Source organism: Pantherophis guttatus, chromosome 9 (assembly GCF_059756535.1).
Source record: "Pantherophis guttatus breed Tessera chromosome 9, ASM5975653v1, whole genome shotgun sequence".
Taxonomy (NCBI): domain Eukaryota; kingdom Metazoa; phylum Chordata; class Lepidosauria; order Squamata; family Colubridae; genus Pantherophis; species Pantherophis guttatus.
Window position 1 is genome coordinate 4232369 of NC_142071.1, and position 26045 is coordinate 4258413.

Sequence of the window (26045 nt, forward strand, 5' to 3'; positions counted from 1 at the left end):
CGAATCCTATTCCCAAAGCCAAATTACAGTCTAATTTCATTTTCGTTGCAGTATGTGCTCATATGCATATTGAGTCATATGACCTAAAATCTATTTGAGCTTGGCATGTTGATTTGCATTACTAACCAGAATAGGTGTGCATAACTAAAATACGGAAAAATGTTGAGATTAACCCTAACCAAATTTAAGATGTCATGCGAACGTTAGCCTCTAAATTTTGCTGAATCCAAAATATTGGATTGACATATAATCAATCTTTATTTATTGATTAGCCCTTGGGCCATATCAAAGTGCAGAGTCCAGAAACAAATTATTACAAAAGTTTGGTAAAATAATTTAAATGAAATTGGAATAATGCACGATTTAAAATGAAAATTAGAATAAAATATGATCTAAAATGAAATCGGAATAAAGTACAATAATTTGAGATGCAAATTAAATATGATTAGAATTATTTTATTTTATTTTATTTTATTAGATTTATATACCGCCCTACTCCCGCAGGACTCAGGGCGGTGAACAGCCAGATAAAACACATAAATTACAAAATTTAAAAACAGTATAAAATCTGATTAAATAATTTGGCCTGTGACAATTTATTATATTTATTATATTATAATATCAGGACATATAATCCTTGATACAGATTTCTTATCCACAGAAATTTATGTAGCCCGAATTTGACACAGCTGTTCTGTGTTGTGTCTCTTCAAGCATCAAGTGCCAGGAGAAATCAGGAGATTCAGGCAGTTCAAATAAGTATGTAGATTTATTGCAAGATTAAGCTCTCTACAAGAATCTGAATTACTAATGGCCCAAGCAAATTGGTGGTAGATAAGAATCAAAGAATCAGAGGGACGCGGTGGCTCAGTGGCTAAGACATTGAGCTTGTCGATCGAAAGGTTGGCAGTTCAGCGGTTCGAATCCCTAGTGCCGCGTAATGGGGTGAGCTCCCGTTACTTGTCCCAGCTTCTGCCAACCTAGCAGTTCGAAAGCACATAAAAAATGCAAGTAGAAAAATAGGGACCACCTTTGGTGGGAAGGGAACAGCGTTCTGTGCGCCTTTGGCGTTGAGTCATGCCGGCCACATGACCACGGAGACGTCTTCGGACAGCGCTGGCTCTTCGGCTTTGAAACGGAGATGAGCACTGCCCCCTAGAGTCAGGAACGACTAGCACATATGTGCGAGGGGAACCTTTACCTTTACTTTTACCTTTAATCAATGGATTTCAAAGTGGGCTGGACTTAGATCTCTTGAGGGTGTGAAGGGGCTTCTGACTGATAACACACTTAACCCCTCGCTTCGGCTCAGCCTGGTTATCTCCTACATCAGGTCTCTGCCTCAACATGCATGAATTGGACACATAATCATGTATAGGTGTCTACAATGGGACCAGGGGTGCTTGCAACATGAGGCCATAATGGAAATGACAAGAATTATATGCTTATAGCAATAGCAATAGCATTTAGACTTATATACCGTTTCACAGTGCTTTACAGACCTCTCTAAGCGGTTTACAGAATCAGCCTATTGCTGTTGTGGCCCGCCAACAGCCAGCAGAGCTGGCAGCAGAGTCGGACAGTGAGGAGATTGGGGAGGAACATGAGCCAGTCCTGGGGGCTGGGGAAAGCTCGGACGAGGACTCTGCATCAGAGGCAGAGAGGGAGCTGGACAGCAGTGAGGCAGAGGAACAGCCGGAGCCTGTTCCCAGTGTGCGCATGCGCAGGGCTGCCAGAAGACAAGAAGAACTCAGAAAGCAGGGTCGACTTGGTAGTAAAGCCACACCTTGGAGGTGATTGGCCCCTCTCCTAGAAAACAAAAGAGGAGCGAACGGGGAGGGGGCTTTTGCAGGAAACAATTCATTCGTTTGGTCGTTTCAAGAGTGGGAAGATCTGTCCGTGAAGCCCGGAGACTCTGTGCCAAGTTTTGCCTTGTACTGCATTTGAAAACTATTGACATGGCAGCTTTCCAAGCGAGATAAGGTCTGTGTTGATAAATATTCCTCTGAAAGACTGTTTGCCAGGCCTTGCTGACTGTGAATGAAAGGAATTCACAGTCGTGTAAATAAAATAAAAGGGGTTTTGCCGGGACCCCAGACTCTGCTTCGTGCTTTTTAGGGAAGCCTCAGTCAGAACAATTGCCCCCAACAATCTGGGTCCTCATTTTACCGACCTTGGAAAAATGGAAAGCTGAGTCAACCATGAGCCGGTGAGAATTGAACTGCCAAATTGCAGGCAGTCGGCAGTCAGCAGAAATAGCCTGCAGTACTGCATTCTGACCACTGCGCCACCACGGCTCATAATGATGTCATGAGGCAAGTAGTGACATCCAAATACAGTGTTGTCGTTCTGATTGTTATGGGTGCTAATGCCTTTACTGTTTCCAGCTGGCCTTCTGAATTATTTCCATTCTTTTCCCCTTTTGGAACTTGTTCAATTGGTGTCTTAAGAGTTTTCTCCTCTTTCCACTGCTTAAGCTGTGTCTGCTCAAGGCTGATCTTCTGCTGCATGATTTAATTCCCCCTTTCCTTCAAACCACTGATGACTGATGACATAATCTTTGGTCGCAGCTGTTTAACTGACCCTTAGCGGGGACATTTCTTTAATCTTCTTTCGGAGTCCATCACTCATAGCGCTTTCAGGAATATTTTCTCACTGGCTGACAGTGAAAACATCTCAGATGTCTGCACTCAAGATGCTGTTCTGCTAGTTAACTTGCCCCCTGGGTTCATCTTTCTCTGTTGATTGACAGTTATTTATTTATTTATTTATTTATTTATTTATTTATTTATTTGTTTGTTCGTTTATTTATTTATTTATTTATTTATTTATTTATTTATTTTCACATTTTTGAACCGCTCGTCTTCCTCAGAAGAGGGATATTTTAATATACAATATTACTATAATATAATTATATTATATTATTTATTTATTTATTTATTTATTTATTTATTTATTTATTTATTTATTTATTTATTTATTTATTGGTTCGATTTATATGCCACGTTAAGCAATAGCCTTCATACTTTTGTATATACCTGCTTAGCAGGGCTTTTTGGCTCCCCCCTAAGCGGTGTTCTTTTTTTTAATACAAAGTCAGCTTATTGCCCCCCACAATCCGGGTCCTCATTTTACCTACCTCGAAAGGATGGAAAGCTGAGTCAACTTTGAGCCTGGCGATATTTGAACTTGCAGTAATTGCAGGCAGCTGGATGTTAAATGCTGCCTTAGTAGGAGGCATTAGCCTCCTACGCCACTCAGGCTCCTGAGATTGTGGGAATGTTCTTGAAGAGGTGTGAGTTGTTATTGGAGTCTGGAGATAAGCCAAAATTGTGAGTGTGTAACTAAATAGACACCCAATGTTGTGCCTGGCTTGATGGCACCGAACTAAAACAATAACCCTTCTTATTGCCATTAGCGGAAAAAGAACTAGGTGATCAGAGTCAATGGAAATAATTCCATACTGTGCTCCTTTGTGAAGTTTTCTCTCTCCGATGATTAATTTCTCTTTAGTGACTATTTTAAGTCGTTTGTCTTTGTCAGCTTCCTGCTGAATCCACTTAATTAGCAGCTCCTGACCTTTAAAAAGCACACTCCATGTAATGCAATGATAAATGGGAAAAAATCCAGCCTGATCTCCTTTTGGGTGATCGCAGAATAATTCGCTGGGCTGACCCCTTTCAAATGTTCTAGCAGCTCACACTTCCTTCAGAAATTTTCCCTAAGAAAAGGGACTCAGGTAACTTTTTGACCACCTGGTGTAGCATAAGCCAGGAGAGGTGAATAAAAGAAGACACAATCATCAGAGGCTTTTTTTTTTTAACTTTTAAAAGCATTTTTTCTACAACCTCTTCGGCCGAAAAAATGCTTTTTTTTAAAAAAAAGCCTCTGATGATCGCACGGCTCCGCTGGGATCGTCAAAGGATTTTAAAAGCATTTTTTCTTCGGAGGTTGTAGAAAAAATGCTTTTAAAAGCCTCTGACGATCCAAGCTGAGTTGCCTGATCGTCAGAGGCATTTAAAAGAAAAAAGAGCCTGGATAGCTCTGCAGACTAAAGCACTGTAATTTAACACCAGCTGTCTGCAATTAAAGTAAGTTCGAATCTCACCAGGCTCAAGGTTGACTCAGCCTTCCATCCTTTCTAAGGTAGGTAAATTGAGGACCCAGTTTGTGGGGGCAATAAACTGACATTGTATAAAATATACAAAAGTATGAAGGCTATTGCTTAACGCATTGTAAGCCGCCCTGAGTCTCTGGAGAAGGGCGGCATATAAATCAAATTAAAAAATAAAAAAAAAGCCTCTGCCGATCAGGCAACTCAGCTGGGATCGTCAGAGCCTTTTGAAAACATTTTTTTACAACCTCTTCGCCGAAGAGGTTGTAGAAAAAAATGGTTTTAAAAGTAAAAAAAAAAAATGGGCACGCCCACCCAGTCACATTACTCCTCCCCCCACCAAGCCACGCCCACAGAACCGGTAGTAAAACAATTTAGATTTCCCCACTGCTTTAGGATGTTCTGCGGTCTTCCAATTCAGAAACATCCAGGCTTCACATTCTGCTTGTCTGCCCCCTCCCCAAGATTAGCCAAGGTAAATAAAAGATAAGTCATCAATAACAGCGACAGCAAGATTAGAGGGCACCTTTGCAGGCCAGCTGTTATAGGAAAAATGACGGAACTAGGCCAAGCTCTTCAATGCAGGAAAGAGTTTATTGCGCAAGGTTCAAACAGTCCAAAGACAGAGAAGGGTCTGAACAAAGATGGCTGATTTTGACCAGATATTTATACAGTATAAAGGCAAAGTTATTACGAAGAGTGCGTAAATTATAATAAATAATTTATTAATAAATTATTAATTCTTTATTAAATTATAATAAATAATAATAAATTATTATGTTGATAGCCCGCCCTGGAGGAACAACAGGGTCTTCAGTGCGCAGCGAAACACCCGGAGGTCGGAGATCTTACATATTTCCGGGGGCAGTTCATTCCCGTGACTCCAGGACTGGCCCATTGTCCTCCCCAGCCTCCTCACTGTCCGACTCCGCTGGCAGCTCTGTAGGCTGCTGGTGGACCACAACACTAAAAGAAAAAAAAAGGCTTCCAAAACTGACACGCACAGTTTGGTGAAAAACGCCAAGATGCCAGCCGTGATGATACAATTGAAGCTCTTGTGAAATGGACACCCATAAAAACACAGGAGATATGATGACACCATCAAGGACACCCGTCTTGAGCCCAGATTTCTATGTCTTTGTGTCTAGTTGGCCCACGTGAGGCTGAGCAGGTTTCCTTCTGGAAGGAATTTCACGTCACAGAGACAACATAATGCACAATGTCAAGGCAAAGAGGCACTACACCTGGTATGACATCTGGCATCTTTTTCAATGTTCCGCTTTGCTTCGCGCTTAGGAGCCACATTGCTTTACAAAATTGGCTTTGGACAGCTGCTTCCTTAAGAGTCCTTCCAAGATCTCCGTCAAAGATTCAACACCTAGGATTCGCTCCGTTTATTAAAGTAAAGCCAACTATCTCCCCGAGGATGGAGGCAATATTCTTTCCTAAAGAGCTGGGCGGGAATGACGAGACAAAGGGGCTGTTCATCAGATGTACAGTAGCCTCAACCTAAATTGATCTACTGTCAAAAGAAGGGGAAGGGGCGGGAGATTGGCAGAGTGACAAAACAAATTCTCAAGGCCACCTGAACAGAGGAGACAATGAAGGGGGGAGGGGGAAGGAAGAGGGGAGATGGTTTGTTCTCGTCGTTTTGTTTAGTTTTACCCCATTTAATGCAGGCGTGTCAAAACCAAGGCCCACAGGGTGCTTAGATTTGGCCTGTGGGGCCATCCTGGAAACAGCGAAGGACCGGCCCGAAATGCCTCTGCCAGAGAAAATGGAGCTTTCCATTTTCAGCTAGAGCAGGGGTGTCAAACTCGATTTCACTGAGGGCCGCATCAGGGTTCTGTTTAACCTTGGGGGGTTGGGGTGGGCGTGGCCAGGGTGGTGGGCATGGCCAGGATGACATCACTCATGTTGGGGGTGCCTGTGGCGGCCTGGGTGCTCTGCCAGTGAAAATGGGCTCCCGAGTCCCTTTTTCGGCCTCGACGGCCTCCTGCAGCCTTCTGCCAGTGAAAACAGCTGCAAACGGAGCCTGGGAGGGGGCTCCCGAGCTCTGTTTTTGCTGTCAGCGGGTTGCAGGAGGCTGTCGCAGCCGGAAACAGATAGAGCGCTTGGGCCACCACAGGTGTCCCCGACACAAGTGACGTCGTGCTGGCCACACCCACACTGGCCACGCCCTCCCAGCTCCCCCCCAAGATCAAACACAACCCTGATGCGGCCCTCAATGAAATCGAGTTTGACATTCCTGATTTAACGGAAACATATAAACTTACAGCATATGTGATCATCTCGAGATTTTAAAGGTGATGCCATTTTGAGAGCACTGATAGGGAACAAATGTTAAGAATTCATCCACTGGAAGTTTACTTTGTGTATTCAGGAACTTGGTGCTAAGACAGGTAACTCCTTGACTTACGACGGTTTGTTTAGTGACCGTTTGAAGTTACAAACGGCCCTGAAAAAGTGACTTAGGACCATTTTTCACACTTACGACCGTTGTCATGTCATCAAAATTCAGACACTTGGCCACTGGCTCACGTTTACGACATTTATTTATTTATTTATTTAAATTTCTATACCGCCCTACTCCCGAAGGACTCAGGGCGGTGAACAGCCACAGGATAAAATACATAAATACAAAACTTTAAAATAGAATAAAAACGAATTAAATAATTTGGCTGAACAAATTTAAAATACCTCATAATTTAAAAACAAATTAAAATTTAAAATTTACATTTAAAAAGGGGAGAAAATTTAGGCCAGGCCGGCTTGATGAAATAAAAAAGTCTTAATTGCACAACGGAAGGTGCGCAGATCCGGGATCCTCCGTATCTCCGGGGGGAGCTCGTTCCAGATCGTAGGTGCCCCCACAGAGAAGGCTCTCCCCCTAGGGGCTGCCAGTCGACATTGCAGTGTCATGCGATCCCCTTTTGCAAGCAAAGTCAATGGGGAAGCCGGATTCACTTAACAACCGTGGCAGGAAGGGTCATAAAATGGGGCAAAACTCACTTAACAAATGTCTCACATAGCAACAGAAATGTTGGGCTCAATTGTGGTCATAAGTGGAGGACTTCCTATCCATCCTAAGAGTAAAATACAAAACCCAAGGACTCAGAAAGGGGTTATATAGTTATGTATATGGATGACCAACATATTCAACTATTATATTAATAATATAATATATTGCTTAACACATTGTAAGCCGCCCTGAGTCTCCGGAGAAGGGCGGCATATAAATCAAATTTTTTTAAAAAAATCATTTCTCAGCCTTTTGGCTAAGATCAACTGTAGTTTGTGTGTGTGTGTCCATCCGTGTGTAGCTCTGGGTGGGCACTCTATGACCAAAATATTACATAAATCAGATTTCCATCCTCCCCATTTGACAGCTCAACTTTTCCAGTTTGCTAGATGCTGATGATGTGGCTATTACTTTATGCCTTCCAACTGGCTTTTAAGTCAAGTTTATTATCAGCTGCTGCACTTTTGGACTTCTTTTTAGCATGTCTCCATATAATTTTGCATCTCACAAAACCTGGCAAACATCGAGGCTTCCGTTCATGTAAAGAAAGAACCTGTGACAAAACTGGGCGGTATATTTTCTCTTCTCCATCAACCAAGTTCTTCTTCCAAAGATTCAAGAAGGGACACTCAACATTGCTTCTCAAGAAGCTCAGTTTTGGGTTTTGGAAACCAGAGAATTGTTCTATTAATTTTTTTTTTCATAGATTAAAGTTTTCCTGAAATTCCTTTTCACTTTGACTCCATTGTAACTCACTACTTTGATTCACTCTTAAGAGAAACGTAACTGAGCTGCTGGAAACGTGTCCTATTTTGTTTTCCTTTTGTTTTTTTGGGGGTAACTGTACTGGAAATCAAATATTGGAAGAAATAATTAATTCTACATTCCTCAGGAGCAGGGGTGGGCTTCAAAATTTTTAGCAAGGGGTTCTTTGCCCAGTTGCTGGGTGGGCGTGGCCATGGTGGGTGTGGTCTAGTTGGCCTCCTGCACCACGGCGCGTGGGTGGGGGCGTTTCTGCCCTCCCCAGGCTCTGGAGGCTTTTCTCGAGCCTCCGGGAGGGCGAAAACGGCCTCCCTGAGCTCCAGAGGCCCTCTGAAGGCCCGTTTCTGGCCTTCCTGAACTTCTGGTAGGTCCATTTTTCACCCTCCCTGAGCCTCTGCGTGTGCCCTGTACTTACCTGCATCCAAAACAGTCCGCGTGGGGACTCCTGGGAGGGGAGGGGCAGGGTGGGCAGGGCCAGCCAGGAGTAGGATTTGGGATTTTTCCGAACTGCACAGAATCTTAGCTAGAGGTTCTCCCGAACCCTCAGCAGCCCACAGGAGTAATGTTTTTCACTCCTCAGGAGTAATGTTTTTCACTCTTCTTGCTCTCCCACTCTATTTGGATGATAAAAAAAATCATTCAGGAGTATGGTGAAGATATCAAGTTTATTTCTTTCTTTTCTTTTTTTTTGAAGACTTGTTACTTACATCACAATTATAGATAATTTCATAGGATCTTATAACTCTCTGAAGAAATCTGAGAATAAATATGAAAAAAAAAAGAAAAAAAATATTTTATTCCATTGGCCTCCGAAGATGGATGATATATATATCTTACAATTTAAAACGTACTCTCGATTTTATGTCGAATATATATAGACTCTGTCTCTAAAGGGTATAAAAAAATCCTCCTGAATCTTCTTACTCACCACAAAATAAAAATAAAAAGTAAAATCCGTTCGTTGCTCAAAGCAAAGATTAGCTAAACATGTATGATGTCACATAGGAAGTGCTCATTGTCCAAGAAAGCATCTTTCCCTGTGTAAGGGCTGGTTTTTGAAGAAGTATTAGAGGTTGAACTCCGTTCTTGCATGATTGTCTACTGATTCTTCAGGCTGGAAAAAAAAAGAAAGAAAGAAAGGATGACCTTCGCATTAGTGAGAAGTTTTTTTATTCTGGAATGCCAAGTTTCTAGTCAGTGCCCTATTTACCTCTAGCAAAGGAGAGAAAACTACTTCATTCACATTAGCAAGCAAACTTTCTCCCTTGAATATTTTTTTTAAAGTAGTTTTTATTGAATATAAATATTAAAAAAGACATACGTAACATATACACAACAAACATTTATACAACATATACACAAAAAGAGTATAATTTCCTCTTAAGCATTTTTTCAGAGTGACGTTCTACAATTCTACTTATGATATATTCCTTCACCTCTCCTTAATCTAATAACATTTTTTATTATATATATATTTTTAAATCGGTAATATTTCCCCCTATATTTTTTGTATATTTCTGATTTTTAACCAATTATACCAATTATTCCATATTTTATAATAGTCTGATTCTTCTCTTTCTTGTAATTCTTTGGTTAACCTATCCATTTCAGCGCATTCTAAAATTTTTCCTATTACTTCTGTTTCACTTGGTGTTTTTTCCTGCTTCCAATTTTTTGCGTAGGTTATTCTTGCAGCAGTTAATATGTGAATTGTGAGATATTTGATATCCTTAGGATATGATTTGTTAAAGATTCCTAATAGAAATGTTTCTGGTTCTTTTTCAATCTGTGTTTTTGTTATTTGTTCCAACCATTTTTTGATGTTAGACCAAAATTTTCTTTGCTGCCGGGCACGTCCACCATAAATGATAGAAAGTCCCTTGTGCCTTTTTGCACTTCCAACAAATCGGGCTATTTTTAGGTTGTATTTTTGCAAATCTGGTTGGAGACATATGCCACCGATAAAACATTTTCAGTTGGTTTTCCTTGTACGCCGTTGCTTTCGTTAAATTTAGGTTTACCTGCCAGAACTTTTCCCATTTTTCCAAAGATATTGTGTGTTTGATGTTTTGAGCCCACTTAATCATCGTTTCTTTGACTGTCTCTTCTTCCAATTTATAGCGTAGAAGAAATTTGTAAATTCTACTAATTAATTTATTTTCTGAATCTAATATAATTTTATCTATTTCTTGTTTTTGATTATAAATTTCATATGTTTTTATATGTTCTCTGTATTTGGATTGTATTTGAGTATAAGTCCACCAGTCTATTTCTCTGTGTAAATCTGTCTCCAATTGTTGTTTTGTCTTTAATTTGCCTTGATAGTTAATTATATCTTTATATCTAATTATTTTTGTCTTATCTGTTAAATTTGGGTGCCTAATTGATTCTGCCAGTGCTAGCCAATTTGGTATCTTCATATAATGTTGTTTTTTAATTTTAAGCCAAATTTGTAATAATGAGTTTCTTATTGTGTGTCTTTTAAAATATGAACATGTTTTGTATTTCTCATCCCACATAAAGGAGTGCCAGCCAGTTTGGAGTTCGTGTCCCTCAATTGTTAAAATTCTAGAGTCCTTTAATTCTATCCAATCTTTGACCCACGATAGTACTGCTGCTTGGTAATATACCTCCCAGTCAGGGAGTGCAGCTCCTCCTCTATCTTTTGTATCCTGAAGCAGCTTAAATTTTATTCGTGGCCTTTTCCCTTGCCATATAAATTTAGATGTTATTTTATTCAGCTTTTCAAAAAATGGTTTATCTATTTTAATTGGGGTGACCTGAAACAAATATAAAAATTTAGGTAATATGATCATTTTGATAGCCAAAATTCTTCCTAGAAATGAAATGTGTAAATTTTCCCATTTTTCTAAGTCTTTCTTTGTTTGTTCTAGTAATTTATCATAAATTATATCATCCCTTGAATATTTTTGAATTGTCTCTACCAGTTACTGAAATTCATATTTCTCCTAATGTTGCAATGCATTTCATCAGTAATGCTAATTTAAAAAAATACACTGGAGAAAAACTCTGCACAGAAATCCATATATCTGTGAACTTAGTGGGCAGAAAAAATGCACACCGCTGTTGCCAGGCAAACTCACATTTTGGAGAAAGGCAAATAAACAAGCACACATTCATATTTTAGCACCATCTTTTTTTTTTTTTAAAGGTTCTTTAAAAAGAACACATCTACAAAGAAATGAGACATTGAAACGGACAGGCTGAATGAGAAATGGGAAGAAGCCAAAACCATCCTTCTCTGCTAGCTTCATGATGCTTACCGTGTTTCCCTGAAAATAATTTAATTTAATTTAATATTTGAATTTATATACCACCCTTCTCCCGAAGGACTCAGGGCGGTAAACAGAAGTAAAAAACATCAAATACAAAATTTAAAAACAATTTAAAAATAAATTAAACATGTTGGCCCGACAGTTAAAATCCCCCATTAAAAATCCAAATTAAAATACACAATTGCAGAGATTAGGCCAGCCCGACTTGATGAAATAAAAAGGTTTTGAGGGCCCGACTGGGTCTTATATTAATTTTTGCTCCAAAATACGCATTAGGGCTTATTTTCCGGTTAGGTCTTATTTTGGGGGGAAATATGGTATTAAATGCACCCATCTGGCTGACAGTCTTAACTGGGCCTTATTTTGGGGGTAGGGCTTATATTTCGAGCATCCTGAAAAAACATGCTAGGGTTTATTTTCCAGTTGGGTTTTATTTCCGGAGAAATTATTTATTTATTTATTTATCTATCTATCTATCTATCTATCTATCTATCTATCTATCTATCTATCTATCTATCTATCTATCTATCAAATTTCTATACCGCCCTACTCCCGGAGGACTCAGGGCAGTGAACAGCCAAGATAAAATACAGATAATACAAACATTAAAAGTCCATTAAAATTATTAAATATTTTGGCCGAAAACAAATTTAAAACACCCAATTTATAAAACAGATTAAAACGATTTAAAAATTTAAAAGGGAGAGTTAGGCCAGGCCAGCCTGCTGAAATAAAAAATGTTTTGAGAGCACAACGAAACGTGCGCAGATCCGGGATCCTCCGTATCTCCGGGGGGAGCTCGTTCCAGATGGTAGGTGCCCCCACAGAGAAGGCTCTCCCCCTGGGGGCCGCCAGTCAACACTATTTGGCCGACGGCAGCCTGAGAAGCCCCTCTCTATGGGAGCGTACTGGTCGGTGAGAGGCTATTGGTAGCAGAAGGCGGTCTCGTAAATACCCCGGTCCAATGCCATGGAGCGCTCTAAAGGTGGTAACCAAAACCTTGAAGCGCACCCGGAAGACCACCGGGAGCCAGTGCAGCTCGCATAGAAAGGGGGTCACATGGGAGCCCCATGCCGCTCCCATAACCACCCACGCAGCCGCATTCTGGACCAGCTGGAGCCTCCGGGTGCTCCTCAAGGGGAGCCCCATGTAGAGAGCATTGCAGTAGTCCAGGCGAGAAACAGGGTAGCTTTTCCTAAGATGCAGCATTCTTATCCAATTCCCTTCTTTATTATTCCATAGTTCAGTGTTTTTTCAACCTTAACCACTTGAAAAGGTGTGGACTTCAACTCCTGGAATTCCACAGATGGCTTTGCTGGATGGGGAATAATTCTGGAAGTTGAAGTCCACATTTCTTCAAGTGGTTAAGGTTGAGGAACATTGCCATAGTTCAACCTGCTCTTTACCTCATTCCTCTTGAATTCTGCCTAACAAAATTAATGGCACTACGGAAAGTTGGGAACTGAAGTCAAACTACTGGACGGAGATCTCAGACTGATATATCGGAACACACTAAGAAGAGGAATAATAAATCAAGGTCTATCCTTTGTTTTTCTTTATTTATATCCGTCCTTTCTTACTTTTATAAATAACCCAAGGCAGAGAACATACCTAATACACCTTCCTTCTCCTATTTTCCCCTGTGAGGTAGGTTGGACCTAGAGAGAGTGACTGGCCCAAGTCTCCCCCAGTGTTTTGACCCAGCTCCCAAACATGACAACACACCTATTCATCTCTGCCCCCTGCCTTTTATCCCCAGAGCTAGGGTGGGTCTTTGCTAACAGAGGTGGCTCTTCCATCCCAAGGACCGGCCCATAGATTTCCACTGCTCTCCTCTCCTCTGCATTCTGTGCATCCACATGTCAGGCACTGGACCCAGCTGTTCCTCCTCTTCCTCATCAGCCACCTCCACAGCTGGGAGCTGTTGACTCTCCATCTGAGGGTTGATGGACGGCCCAGGCTCTGCCTCTCTCTTTCTCTCTCTCTCTGACAGCTCCATTCCCTCTTCCCCCTTGGACCTCTCAGGTTGCCTTGATGCTGGTCCTGACTCCCACGCCTCCTCCTCCTCTGATTTGGCTGCCGAAGGGGCCAGCTGCCAACAGCTCACAACACCCAACCAGCTTTCAGGCTGACTGTAAATGGGGACTAGAACTCACAGCTTCCTTGTTTCTAACCTGGTGTTTTAACCGCTAGACCAAACTAGTTCTTCCACATACCGGTAAAGAATTCCCCCCCTTCCTTCATTTCATCTGCCTGCAATCTTCTCTTACTTTCAGAGAAGAAAATCCGACATGACAGCGAAGTGATCTCAAGAGCATTAGAATCTTAGAAAGGAAATAATGCTGATTTGTTTCATCATTCCCGAACAAAGAACCAGCCTAGCATGTAATGTGTGTGATAAACCTTTTGCTGGGACTGCATATGTTTAACCTGCTTAAAACGGCAGGTTAAAATCCAATACAACGGAAAGCAAATCGGTTGGGTGACTGCGCTAACACAATGTTGCACCAAATGTCAAACAAGTCTCAGGTTGTAGCATTTAGGTCTCTTCTGTGTGGTGTTTACTCAAGCACAGAACACAAAACAAAAGCCTGAGAAGCACCAGCAGTGTGTTGTGTTCCTGCACATTGGCCTAAGTACACACCAGGGGTGAAATCCAAAATTTTTCCCTACCGGTTCTATGGGCGTGGCTTGATGGGCATGGCAGGGGAAGGATACTGCAAAATCTCCATTCCCACCCCGCTCCAGGGGAAGGATACTGCAAAATTCCCATTCCCTCCCCACTCCTGGGGGAAGGATACTGCAAAATCCCCATTCCCACCCCACTCCAGGGAAAGGATACTGCAAAATCCCCATTCCCACCCCACTCCAGGGGAAGGATACTGCAAAATCCCCATTCCCACCCCATTCCAGGGGAAGGATACTGCAAAATCCCCATTCCCACCCCACTCCAGGGGAAGGATACTGCAAAATCCCCATTCCCACCCCACTCCAGGGGAAGGATACTGCAAAATTCCCATTCCCACCCCACTCCAGGGGAAGGATACTGCAAAATCCCCATTCCCACCCCACTCCAGGGGAAGGATACTGCAAAATCCCCATTTCCTCCCAACTCCTGGAGGAAGGATATGGCAAAATCTTCATTCCCACCCAACTCTGTGGCCAGCCAGAGGTGGTATTTGCCAGTTCTCCAAACTACTCAAAATTTCCGCTACCGGTTCTCCAGAACCTGTTTGAACCTGTTGGATTTCATCCCTGGTACACACATATAGGAAAAATACTCTGGATACAATCAAAGATGCTTTCTTTTGCTAATGCTACATTGGGGATACTGCAGAATCGAACAGAAGTAGAACAGGAAGACTTGGACGAAAGCAGTGATGGGTTCATCACTGGAAGACCTGAAGGAGCATCTTGGGGGGCAGATCTATGCAGTCATGAAGAATCAAGAACAACTTGATGGCACCTAATTGATGGCACTGTTCTCACCTAGGCTTCCCAAGAGCATGAAGCAGACTCCTTATCCCGACAAAAACCCCTTTTTATTAAGTTACTGTGAATTCCTCTCGTTCACATCCAGCAAAGTCTTTCAAGGGAGAATTGACAGTCACAGACCTTATCCAGCTTGGAGAGCTGCCAGGCTGATATCTTCAAAACCTGGCAAGGAGTCTTGGAGAGTCCCGAACCAATTAACCAAACTAATTGTCTCCTGAAAGCTCCACTCCCCTTTTGCTCCTCTTTTATTCCCTCTGGGGAGGGGCCACTCACTGTCCACCTGTGGCTTTACTCTTGAGTCGACTCTTTATTGTTTTTATATGATGTTTTTATATTCTTGTAAGCCACCTTGAGTCGCCATGTGCAAATAGGCGGCAATATAAAGCTAATAAACAAACAAACAAACAAACGAATGAATGAATGAATGAATGTAAATGAATAAGTAAATAAATAAATAAGTAAATTATTATTATTGTTATTGTTATTGTTATTATTCATATTTCTATGCCGCCCACTCTCCGAGGACTCTGGGCAGCTTACAACAATCGACAGTATACTAAATAGCATATTGCCCCCTAACAATCTCGGTCCTCATTTTACCCACCTCGGAAGGATGAAAGGCTGAGTCAACCTTGAGCCGGTGAGATTTGATCCGCTGATCTGCTGAACTAGCAGTCAGCTGAAGTAGCTGCAGTACTGCACCCTAACCACTGTGCCACCTCGGCTCATATTAAATAAATACATAAGTAAATAAATAAGTAAACAAATAAGTAAGTAAATAAGTAAATAAATAAATAAGCAAGCAAGTAAGTAAATAAGTAAGTAAATAAGTAAGTAAGTAAGTAAGTAAGTAAGTAAGTAAGTAAGTAAGTAAGTAAGTAAATAAATAAATAAATAAATAAATAAATAAATAAATAACTTTTGAATTCCAGGACCACATGAGTAAAGGACCTATCAGCCAGTATGGATATACATGAGCAGATTCGGAAGTTTATATACCCTCAATTGCACTCATTTAAAAGATCATATACCGTATTTAAAGGCTATGCTTTTTTGCTGTAATTAGCGGGATGAAGGAAAACCACCTACATTTATCATGCAGTGTGCAATGTGCAAACTTAATCCAGGGCAGCTGGTAATAAACAATGGTTAAATAAGGCACGGCTCACTGCAATATGTGACAAGGTCTAAATTCTGGCTTTGCTTTTCTTCTCTAAATGATGAACAATAAGAAGGAGGCTAGGTTGGCCCAAAATGCAAAATGCAAAAAAAGAAAAAATGAAAATCAATTCAGGCGGTTGATGATTCATGAGTCGACATATTGCGAGAACTCAGGGAACATCTGGCAGGAATATCGATTAACCATCATTAATCTGGAATATAGTTTATTGGGGTGGGGGGCTGGGGGAACATGGCATGCTGTGTGAGTGTAGCAATGGTGTTTTCAGCGCAACACAAAAACAGCTCAAATGTTGCATGTTGAGTTGGGCGGACACCATTTTATTCACTCCGAAGCAAAACAAATAAAAAGTCTTAATGATATTCTAACTACGATTAACATGGCTATTTTCTGCTTAGGCTGAAAAGGGAAGATGAGAAATTTAAATCTCCTGACAGAAACGTTATAATATCCTCCCTTTCTGGAGGAAGGATAATTATTCAGATTCTTTTAGGAGGCAAAGAGTGATAAATTAAAATGCCGTTAAATCCCAACTAGCTTTGATAATTATTCATCTGCTAGGATGTTGATTACGTTACAGACCATTTTCCTCCTTCATATTTCAGATGGTTCCCAGCATGAAGCAGAAAACATGCAGAATAAACACATAACTATTAATAAATGTTAAAACAATTCAGATTAGCCCTAAATTTGGGACAGATGTGCTTTATGGCCTTGGTGCTTTAATAACATTTCCCGGAACTCAATGGAAGACTAACTGTGGGGAAAAAATATATATATGAATCTCTATTAGATACGTAAAAAAAGTGGATGAAACCACGGATGGGCTTCAAAATTTTTAGCAAGGGGTTCTCTGACCAGTTGCTGGGTGGGCGTGGCCATGGTAGGTGTGGCCTAGTCGGCCTCCTGTACACGGTGGGGGGAGGCGTTTTTGCCCTCCCTGGGCTCCAGAGGCTTTTCTCGAGCCTCTGGGAGGGCGAAAATGGCCTCCTCAGGCTCCGGAGGCCCTCGGGAGGCCGGAAATAGGCCCGTTTCCGGCCTTCCTGAACTTCTGGTAGGCCCATTTTTCACCCTCCCCAAGCCTCCACACGAGCCCTGCACTTACCTGCATCCAACACGGGCTGTGTGGAGATTCCTGGGAAGGGAAGGGCGGGGTGAGGGGGGCCAGCCAGGAATGGGATTGAGAAGTTGGACACATCCATTTTTTCAGGAAACTTCAGCTCCCAGAGGGAGAAACCAGCTGAAGTGACCCATCAAAAGCAGGCAGGTACAATTTGGCCAAACTCTAGGAGACAGTGGAAGGCAGGGAGGCCTGATATGCTAGTCCATGAGGTCACAAAATGTCGGACACAACTTAGAATCAGTTCGACTTAGCAACTGAACAGCAACAATTTGAGGTCCTGGGGTTAAACGTGCCCTTCTAAAAGGTAAAGGTAAAGATTTCCCTTGTCCCGTCAAGGACTGGCTCTAGAGAGTGGTGCTCATTTCCATTTCATAGCCGAGGGAGGCAGCATTGTCCAAAGACATTTCTGTGGTCATGTGGCCGGCATGACTATGTCAACTCGCAAAGAATTTCTGGTCTGCTCTCTAGTTGTCATGGGCAGAAAGGGGGAAGATCTGTCGGAGCAGTTCAGCAGCACATGCCACACATACCTTCCTCCAAGGTTGGATCTCAGATTACCAGAGCCAGTTTGTGAGGTGTGGTTTCTACAGCCCATGAAAGTGCCTCGGTTGGAGAATGTGATTTATGACACAGACTGAGAGGAGAGGGGAAACAGGGTCATAGCTGAGCCGTAAATTACATGCAGCAGAGTTGACTACTCTTGGGAAGCTGCCGACATGTTGCTCCTAATAAATAACTGGATTTCTTTTGAAACTTGGTTTGAGACTCATGAGTTAATTAGGGCATTCGTCAGAGCATTGCGAGACTATATGATGAGATGCGCAGAACGCTATTACCTTCCCACCACAGTGGTACCTATTTATCTACACGCATTTGCATGCTTTCGAACTGCTAGCTGGGGCAAGTAATGGGAACTCACCCCATCATGTGGCATTCGGGTCTTAAACCTGGGCTGTCAGCTTTTCAGTTGACAGGCTCAGCACCTTTACCTGCTGAGCCATCATTGCCCCTGGACCCTTCTAAAGCTAGTCCTAAACACATGGTTGGTAATAGTATGTGGGGATGACCTTGGAAGGAAGGAGGAAGAGTAGTAGTACAAGCTAGTACTCTTGGTCGTGCTTCTTGTCTGGAGTGTCTCAAAATGCTGAGGTCATCTTGCAAGTCTGCAAATTTTGAAAGGTACTTCAAAAATGACTCCCAAATTAAATATGAAATATGGGGAAGGATGAATGCTTAAATAGAAAGATGGGGAGTATTCATATAACCCGTATTTGATGTTATTTTAACTTTGATTCAAATCCAATGAAATAAAATTTAACTTTCATCCTGGCCCTGTCCACTCCTTACTAGTCCCTGCTATCCCTTCAAACACCCAGTATAACCATGGTCCAGAATAGTTGAGCAATCCTGATCTCCCACTGATCTAGATGGAAGTGGTTCTCCAAAATATTAGAGCAAAAGGATCATTCCTACCCAGTGGTGAAATCCAATTGTTTTACTACTGGTTCTGTAGGCGTGGCTTGGTGGGCGTGGTGTGGCTTGGTGGGTGTGGCTTGGTGAGTGTGACAGGGGAAGGATACTGCAAAATCTCCATTCGCTCCCCACTCCTGGGGGAAGGATATTGCAAAATTTCCATTCCCACCCCACTCCTGGGGGAAGGATATTGCAAAATCTCCATTTCCACCCCACTTCTGGGGGAAGGATATTGCAAAATCTCCATTCCCACTCCACTCTGGGGCCAGCCAGAGGTGGTATTTGCCGGTTCTCCGAACTATTCAAAATTTCCGCTACCAGTTCTCCAGAACCTGCTGAATTTCACCCCTGTTCCTACCTAATTCCTTTAACTGGAACTGCCAGAGATTAACTATGATTTTCTGAACCCAAAACTGCCACACTAAAGCAATCATACATCAAATCTATCTTTTGCAAGCGGTTTACTCCAAACACAACCAAGGTGAACTACAGATGCAGTCATAGAAGGACATGATATTTTCTTCAGCACACCAGATCTAATATTATGATTAGCTCAGTTCTTGGACTGACAAAACAGCTTATGTTAATACATACCAGCTCCAATTAGGCATCTGTGCCACAAAGTCTAAATAAAACCAACTGTTTTTGTGCAATTTCTCACACCAGCCCCTGTTAAATCTCCAGGCCTGAACTGGAGAATACATTTTCGATGATTATAGAGTGATCTTCTAAAGAAAGAAAAAAAATCTTAACTTTTCAGTCATTATCAGGATGATTAAACTTTCTCAAAATCCCTTGAATAGGGCTGTCAAATAATTTTGGCACAGAACGGGCTGAAAGAAGATTTGAAATTCATTCCATGTGACTCCATGGAAGGTCAAATTGGCCAGAATGAAGGAAAACAAACCCATTCTATTCATTTTCGGAAATGCGTGAGTTCTTCCATGCCCTCATAGCATTGTGAAGTTATGGAGACACCCAAAAGTTGTCTGGTGAGAATTGGGCTTCAATTCTCATAATGTATGGGCTTTGAGGGGAAGAAGTATGACTTGCATTTTCAGTATTTCGCCGGTTCACTTTTTACTTAATTTCCTAATATTTTGAAAGCTGTGCTTCAGCCTTCAGATGTACAAGTTCTTCACAGAATCTTTCAGCTTAGAATAACAGAGTTGGAAGGAGGGACCTTGGAGGTCTTCTAGTCCAACCCCCAGTTTAGGCAGGAAACCCTACACCACTTCAGACAAATGGTTATCCAACATCTTCTTAAAAATCTCCAGTGTTGGAGCATTCACAACTTCTGGAGTCAAGTTGTTCCACCGATTAATTGTTCTAACGGTCAGGAAATTTCTCCTTAGTTCTAGGTTGCTTCTCTCCTTGATTAGTTTCCACCCATTGATTCTTCTCCTGCCTTCAGGTGCTTTGGAGAATGACTCCCTCTTCTTTGGGGCAGCCCCTGAGATATTGGAAGATTGCTAACATGTCTCCCTTGGTCCTTCTTTTCATCAAACTAGACATACCCAGTTCCTGCAACCTTCTCTATATGTTTTAGCCTCCAGTACTCTAATCATCTTGGTTGCTCTTCTCTGCACTCTTTCTAGAGTGTCCATATCTTTTTTTACATCGTGGTGACCAAAGCTTCTGAAGCCACTTTTGCGTGAGATCAGTGATAAAGATTCAAAGATGTGCAGAGGCTCTGTCTGTCTGTAGCCTTTTGAGGAAGTCTTGGTATCTAAAAATGGTGGAAACAAGAGCTTAACAGCAATTGCCAACTCATGATCGAAGAAATAAATTCTATAATATTGCGAATGAAAGTAAATATATGTGTTCCAGGATAATGTTGCAGGATCCCAATCTGACTCGGTCACCAGGACCAAAGGGTTATTTTTCCAAGCTTTTGGGCTCCTGTTGGAGCCCATCCTAAGGAAACATCTGAATATGTGCATTGGGCTGTTCTATGCGTTGTCTTTTTGTTTTCCCAACAGATTTGGTTTCACAGGTATTTCCTGATCACCTTCAGCCTACAGTAGTGGCCAAAATTATGGAAACAATGGAAAGATAATTTAATCAAGAAATACAGTTACAGTATACAGAAGAAAAGTGAAACACGTAGAAAAAACGAGATATACAAAAATGATCCCCATGTCAGTTAATCCTTAGTTGGGTAACCTTTAGCATGAATGACGGCCTTACAACGTCTTCCCATGGAGTGAACAATTTAAGTATCTTCAGGATTGCTCTTCTACCATTTCATCTCCCTTATTTTACAACAATCCTTCTTCTCCTTCTCCACTCTTTCCCTTCCCTCCCTTCTATCCTCTTCTACTTTCTTCTTTCCTCCCCTCCTTCCCCTTCTCTCCTTCCCCTTCCTTTCCCCCACACCTCCCTTCTTACCTTCTCTCCTACTCTTATTTCCCCTCCCTTTCTTCCTCTCCTTTTCCCTTTCTTCAGTTCCTCTCTCTCCTTCCTCTCTTCTCCTCTCCTATCTATCCCTCTACTCCTCCTTCCATTCTCTCTCCATTGTTGTCTGGGTTGCTTCTGACTACCAAGTTTCTTTAGTCGGCTCCCTAGATTTTCAATGGGGTTAAGGTCTGGGCTATTCCCAGGCCATTCCAGCAGTGGAATAGGATTATCTTGAAACTCCAAAAAAACAAAAAAAGTGGTGTTATTAGCCAGCAATCCTCAAAAATACACTGTTCCCAAAAGGCTTCCACAATTTTGGCCACTACTGTAGAATGTGCAAAGTCCTTTAGTAGCCTCTTTCTGCACCCCACCCCACCCCAACCCAAAGAGAATATTTTCTGGATTTGGTCTTCTAACTTGGGTTCTAGACATTTAGAATCCTTTCCAGTAAACGGAGGCAAGCTCAGGTCTAGAAATAAGGGAATTTTTGGAGAAAGGCAAATAAACAAGCACACATTCATATTTTAGCACCATCTTTTTTTTTTTTTTTTAAAAAGGTTCTTTAAAAAGAACACATCTACAAAGAAATGAGACATTGAAATGGACAGGCTTCTCTGCTAGCTTCATGATGCTTACCGTGTTTCCCTAAAATAATTTAATTTAATTTTTTTTTTAATTTGATTTATATGCCGCCCTTCTCCGGAGACTCAGGGCGGTTTACAATGTGCTCAGGAATAGCCTTCATCCTTTTTGTATATTTATACAAAGTCAGCTTATTGCCCCCACAAACTGGGTCCTCAATTTACCTACCTTAGAAAGGATGGAAGGCTGAGTCAACCTTGAGCCTTGGCGAGATTCGAACCTGCAGTAATTGCAGGCAGCTGGTCTTAATAACCAGCTTAATAACAGGGTGCCTTAGACCACTGTACTACCAAGGCTCTTAATTAAGCCAAATGAAGGACATGAGATCTCCCAAAGCTGAGCCAGTTCTGTTTTTGAGCCCACCCTAACTCACAACGTTTTCATCAAACATTTTTGAAAAAAGAAGGAAAAAAAAAGTTTGCTTTATTCCAATTATTGCCAGCCTGCTTCAAAGCAGAGAAGCTTTGCTTAAGCTAGTCCCATTCTGCCCGCTGATTGTCAGCTATTCTTGGCAATACCACAATGGTTTCAAAATAGCAACCGTTATTATGAAGTACTAGGACGTCCACAATCTTTAACGTTAAAAAAAAAAAGGAGGGGGGGTTTAGACCTTTCAGAACATCTGCTGTGGAGGCCAAGGATAAAAACTTTAATTAGGGGCTTGGGACACAAGCTGAACTGATTGAGTCATTGTCTAACAGGCTGTTCCCAAAACAAGTTTGTGTCTTTTCTACCCGTTCGAAAAAGACTGCAACCGAAACAAAACCAGCATGCTTCGGAAGAATAGGGCCAGTGGTGGGATTCAGCCAGTTCGCACCTATTCGGGTGAACCGGTTGTTAACTTTCTAAGCAGTTCCGAGAACCAGTTGTTGGAAGAAATCTTATTTTGTTTTTTTTTCCACTTTACAGGGCTAATCCTGTAAGGAAGGCAGGAAGGAAACATTCTGGTGGTGTTTCTAGCCTAATCTTTATTGCCCTGCTTACAGAAACTGCCTCTGGGCTTAACCCTTATTACATTGTAACAGCTAAGGCGAAGCGCATCACGTGAGTGATGTTGAGTTGGCCATGCCCACACGGTCACATGACCACTGAGCCTAACCAAGCTGGTCATTAGGGCAGAGAACCAGTTGTTGAATTATTTGAATCCCACCACTGAATAGGGCCCAGGGCTGCCATGCCATTTGTAGAGGGGTCTCTTTGCACTGATCACTGGCTTCAGGAACATCCCGGTTTCCATGGGAATTGCGATGACCCGGGCAGTGATGGGATTCAACTGGTATAACAACTGAAGACCACTGATTAAAAATGGAACAAATCTTTTGTTGAGCTAGGACAGCCGGTGTGGTGCGGTACTTTTCAACAGCCTAGCATGAAATGGCACAAAACTAAAGAGATTGGAAGGAGTGCATCCTCCCTAGTGATGGAAAATACAGCATCTACCTAGGGCCACTAGGCCACCATTAAAAGATAAATATAATCCGTAAAATATTAATAGTGTGAAACGATGAATAAGTAGAATAGAACTTGCTAAACTTCAGGTCTCAAATAATAATCTTCTTCTTTACTCCCTCTTTTATCGCTTCGGGTGTTGGAGGGATAAAAAAAAAATAATGTTATTAAATGCAACCAGAGACCAGCCAGGTAAAATGGTTAACGATTTGAAACGATAATATAAAAGCAGCGAATTGTTTATTAAATGTTACAATTTGAACTTTAATTTTGGCGTATCCATCACCCACAAAAAATAAAATGTTTGGGGAGAGAGGAAAGGAGTGAAACTTTAGAAGTTTGTTGTGTTTCCACAACAGGCCGCTTCACATTTTCAGTGCGCAGTGAATGGGTGGTAAAATTATGTGAAACATAATTGTAATACACTTCTGTAATACAGAAGTAGAACTGTAATACAGGTAGCGCGCGACTTGTTGTGGTCCATTGTAGACCATGTTGTGGTCCACAATGGACCACAACATTTTTGTTGCTAAGCAAGACAGTTGTGAAGTGAGGTTTGCCCCCATTTTAAGACCCTTCTTGCCACAATGGTTAGTGAATCGCCGCCATTGTTAAGTTGGTAACATGGTTGGTAAGTGAATCTGGCTTCCCCATTGATTTGGCTGGTGTTCTGCCCCAGCTACGGACCCCAAAGAACGCAGGACACATAATTAGTAAACCTTAGTTTACTAATTAAGGACTACTCATGAGCTTTCTTAGTAGTTGTTCAAACACAAGTACAGTTTAAATAAGTCTTTTCTGAACAAGGGCTGTTAATTTAACTTCGTTAACAGCCAACAAGAATCCAAAGAATAATAACTCAATTCTGAGGCACAATATTTCAGATAACCGTAATCTTACTGTGGTTGGCAGAATGCCCAGAAGCAATTTGCAGGAAAACTGACAAGAGAAAAACAAGAGCCGAATCAAACGTTTCTGGAATCAAGATGCGAAGGATTATGAATGAAGTTGTTTCCTGCATATTGCATCAGTCGTCGTCCTTCCTTAAATAGGCTAAGGGAGTGGCCAATTAGCCCCAAGCCTTACTCTCAAGGAGACCTCCTCCTGAGGAGCCACTCCTGCCTTTTAAAAGCTCTGCGCGCTCGTGCATTGAGAAGAGGCTCCTCCTCTTCTTCCTCTTCACTTATGGGACCTTCTGGAGGCCCTGGCTGAATTCCTGCCTCTGCCACCACATCTTCTCCAGCCTCCTCATTGTCTGACTCGAGCGCCAGCTGCACAGGCTGCTGGTGCAGCACCACATCAGCCTCCTCGCTGTCGGAATCAGCTACTAACTCCACAGGCCGCTGACGGGCCACAACAGCTGGAACTGCCCCTCGGAAGAGGTGGTCTAAAATTTCTCACAAAAGGACTTGAGGCATCAGCCAAGGTTTGCAGACAAGAGGAATAATGCAAGCAGATTTTATCCAGGGAAACAAGAAGAAAGCCGGGATGAAAATTCTCCGTCAAGCAGAATTTGCGAATTTTCAAGGCTGATTAAGGGAGGTAAAATCTGCAGTCCAGATTTAAGGCCACAATCAGCCTTGGAAAATGGTTAAGAGACTTTAGGCCAACCACACTGTCTCAACCCAGTCTATTTCACAGGGTTGTTTTGGAGTTTCCTTTCCTTTTATCTCCTGGGGAGAAAATATGTAAACCTAAGAGATAATATTACAATAAAAGTATGTCAGTACTTATGATGTTTGATTGCGTCAGTCAGTCAGTCAGTCAGTCAAGTCAATATCTATCTATCTATCTATCTATCTATCTATCTATCTATCTATCTATCTATCTATCTATCTATCTATCTATCTGCCTCCCAGCAATTTTGCCTCATTGCAGCAAACAGCAAACATCCTGCTTTACTTTCATTTTCATTTTCAGCATAGCTTGGCTAGCACAAGAAGAAGAAAAAAAATCTGCTCCCAGCAATTTACCTCCTTGTAGCAAGCAGCAGAGGCCCACGCAAAACAGCTGAGAGCAAAACAGCTGAGAGTCGGGAGGCCGATCCAATGGACAATCAACTTGTGCTAATTAGGCTGTGCTGAAAGGAGCTGTTTCTTCTTGCTGATTGCTGCAAGGAGGCAAATTGCTGGGAGGCAGAGGCCAAAGGGTGGGGGCCAGTGGGTGGGCGGGGCTACATTTGGTGTATAAGACACACCTAAATTTTCACCCCCTTTGGGGGAGGAAAAGGTGCATCTTATACTCCGAAAAATACGGTATATGTCCATAGCTGCTCCTTTTCCTTTTTCCCACACCCCCGGCTATTTTTTTTAAACCAGGCATCCATCATATTCCCCTGAATTCCTAATTTCTCATCACTAAAGGAAACCATGTAAGAGCAATCACAAAGATGAAGGGGAATGATCAAAGCAATTGCTTATCAAAAACTGGCTGGCTGAGCATCTCTAACTACCGTTTCAAATTAAATTTCTGAATGTTCTGGCTGCTGGATTTGATAACATCACATTGCTTCTGCTTTATTAAGTGTCTCAGGAGTCACTAGTCAAATTTATATCATAATGTACATGTGAAGAGAGATTAGCTGGAAACACTAATAAGAGTGTTAATTCAAAAGGAGGTTCTACAAAGAGAAAATGATTGCTTCCCAAGATAGTTCAGGTAAGGTTTGCATCCATCCTTCTGGCATAAATACTCGGCAACAAACGAAGGTTCTCCTTTGTTTGAAGATCTGAATCTTTACATAGACCTTTGAGGTGGGCCAACCCCTACCACATCTGTGTACTTTGCGACTTTGATCCCTAATTCTGAGAAAATAGAGCACGCTTCAAGTTTACAAGAGTGAATAACAACTCAGGAAGCTCAGACTGCCCCAGGAGCTGCTGATCCAGTTCTACAGAGGAATTATTGAGTCTGTCATCTGCACCTCTATAACTGTCTGGTTTGGTTCTGCAACCCAACAAGACAGACACAGACTTCAAGGGATAATCAGAACTGCAGGAAAAACCACGGCTACCAACCTGCCTTCCATTGAGGACCTGTATATTGCACGAGTCAAAAAGAGGGCTGTGAAAATATTTATAGACCCCTCG

At 41.9% G+C, this 26045-nt stretch overlaps 1 protein-coding gene across 3 annotated transcripts in view; it reads right to left on the reverse strand.

Moving 5' to 3' along the window:
• Window positions 1-8546: 8546 nt before the first annotated feature.
• Window positions 8547-26045, reverse strand: part of ZMAT4 (zinc finger matrin-type 4) — a 163946-nt gene continuing 146447 nt past the window's right edge. For all 3 annotated transcript variants that reach the window (XM_087875870.1, XM_087875872.1, XM_087875869.1), the window contains one exon: window positions 8547-9012. In XM_087875870.1, coding sequence (XP_087731996.1) covers window positions 9008-9012 — 5 coding nt within the window. In that variant the 3' untranslated portion in view covers window positions 8547-9007. The remainder of the gene's footprint in view (window positions 9013-26045) is intronic.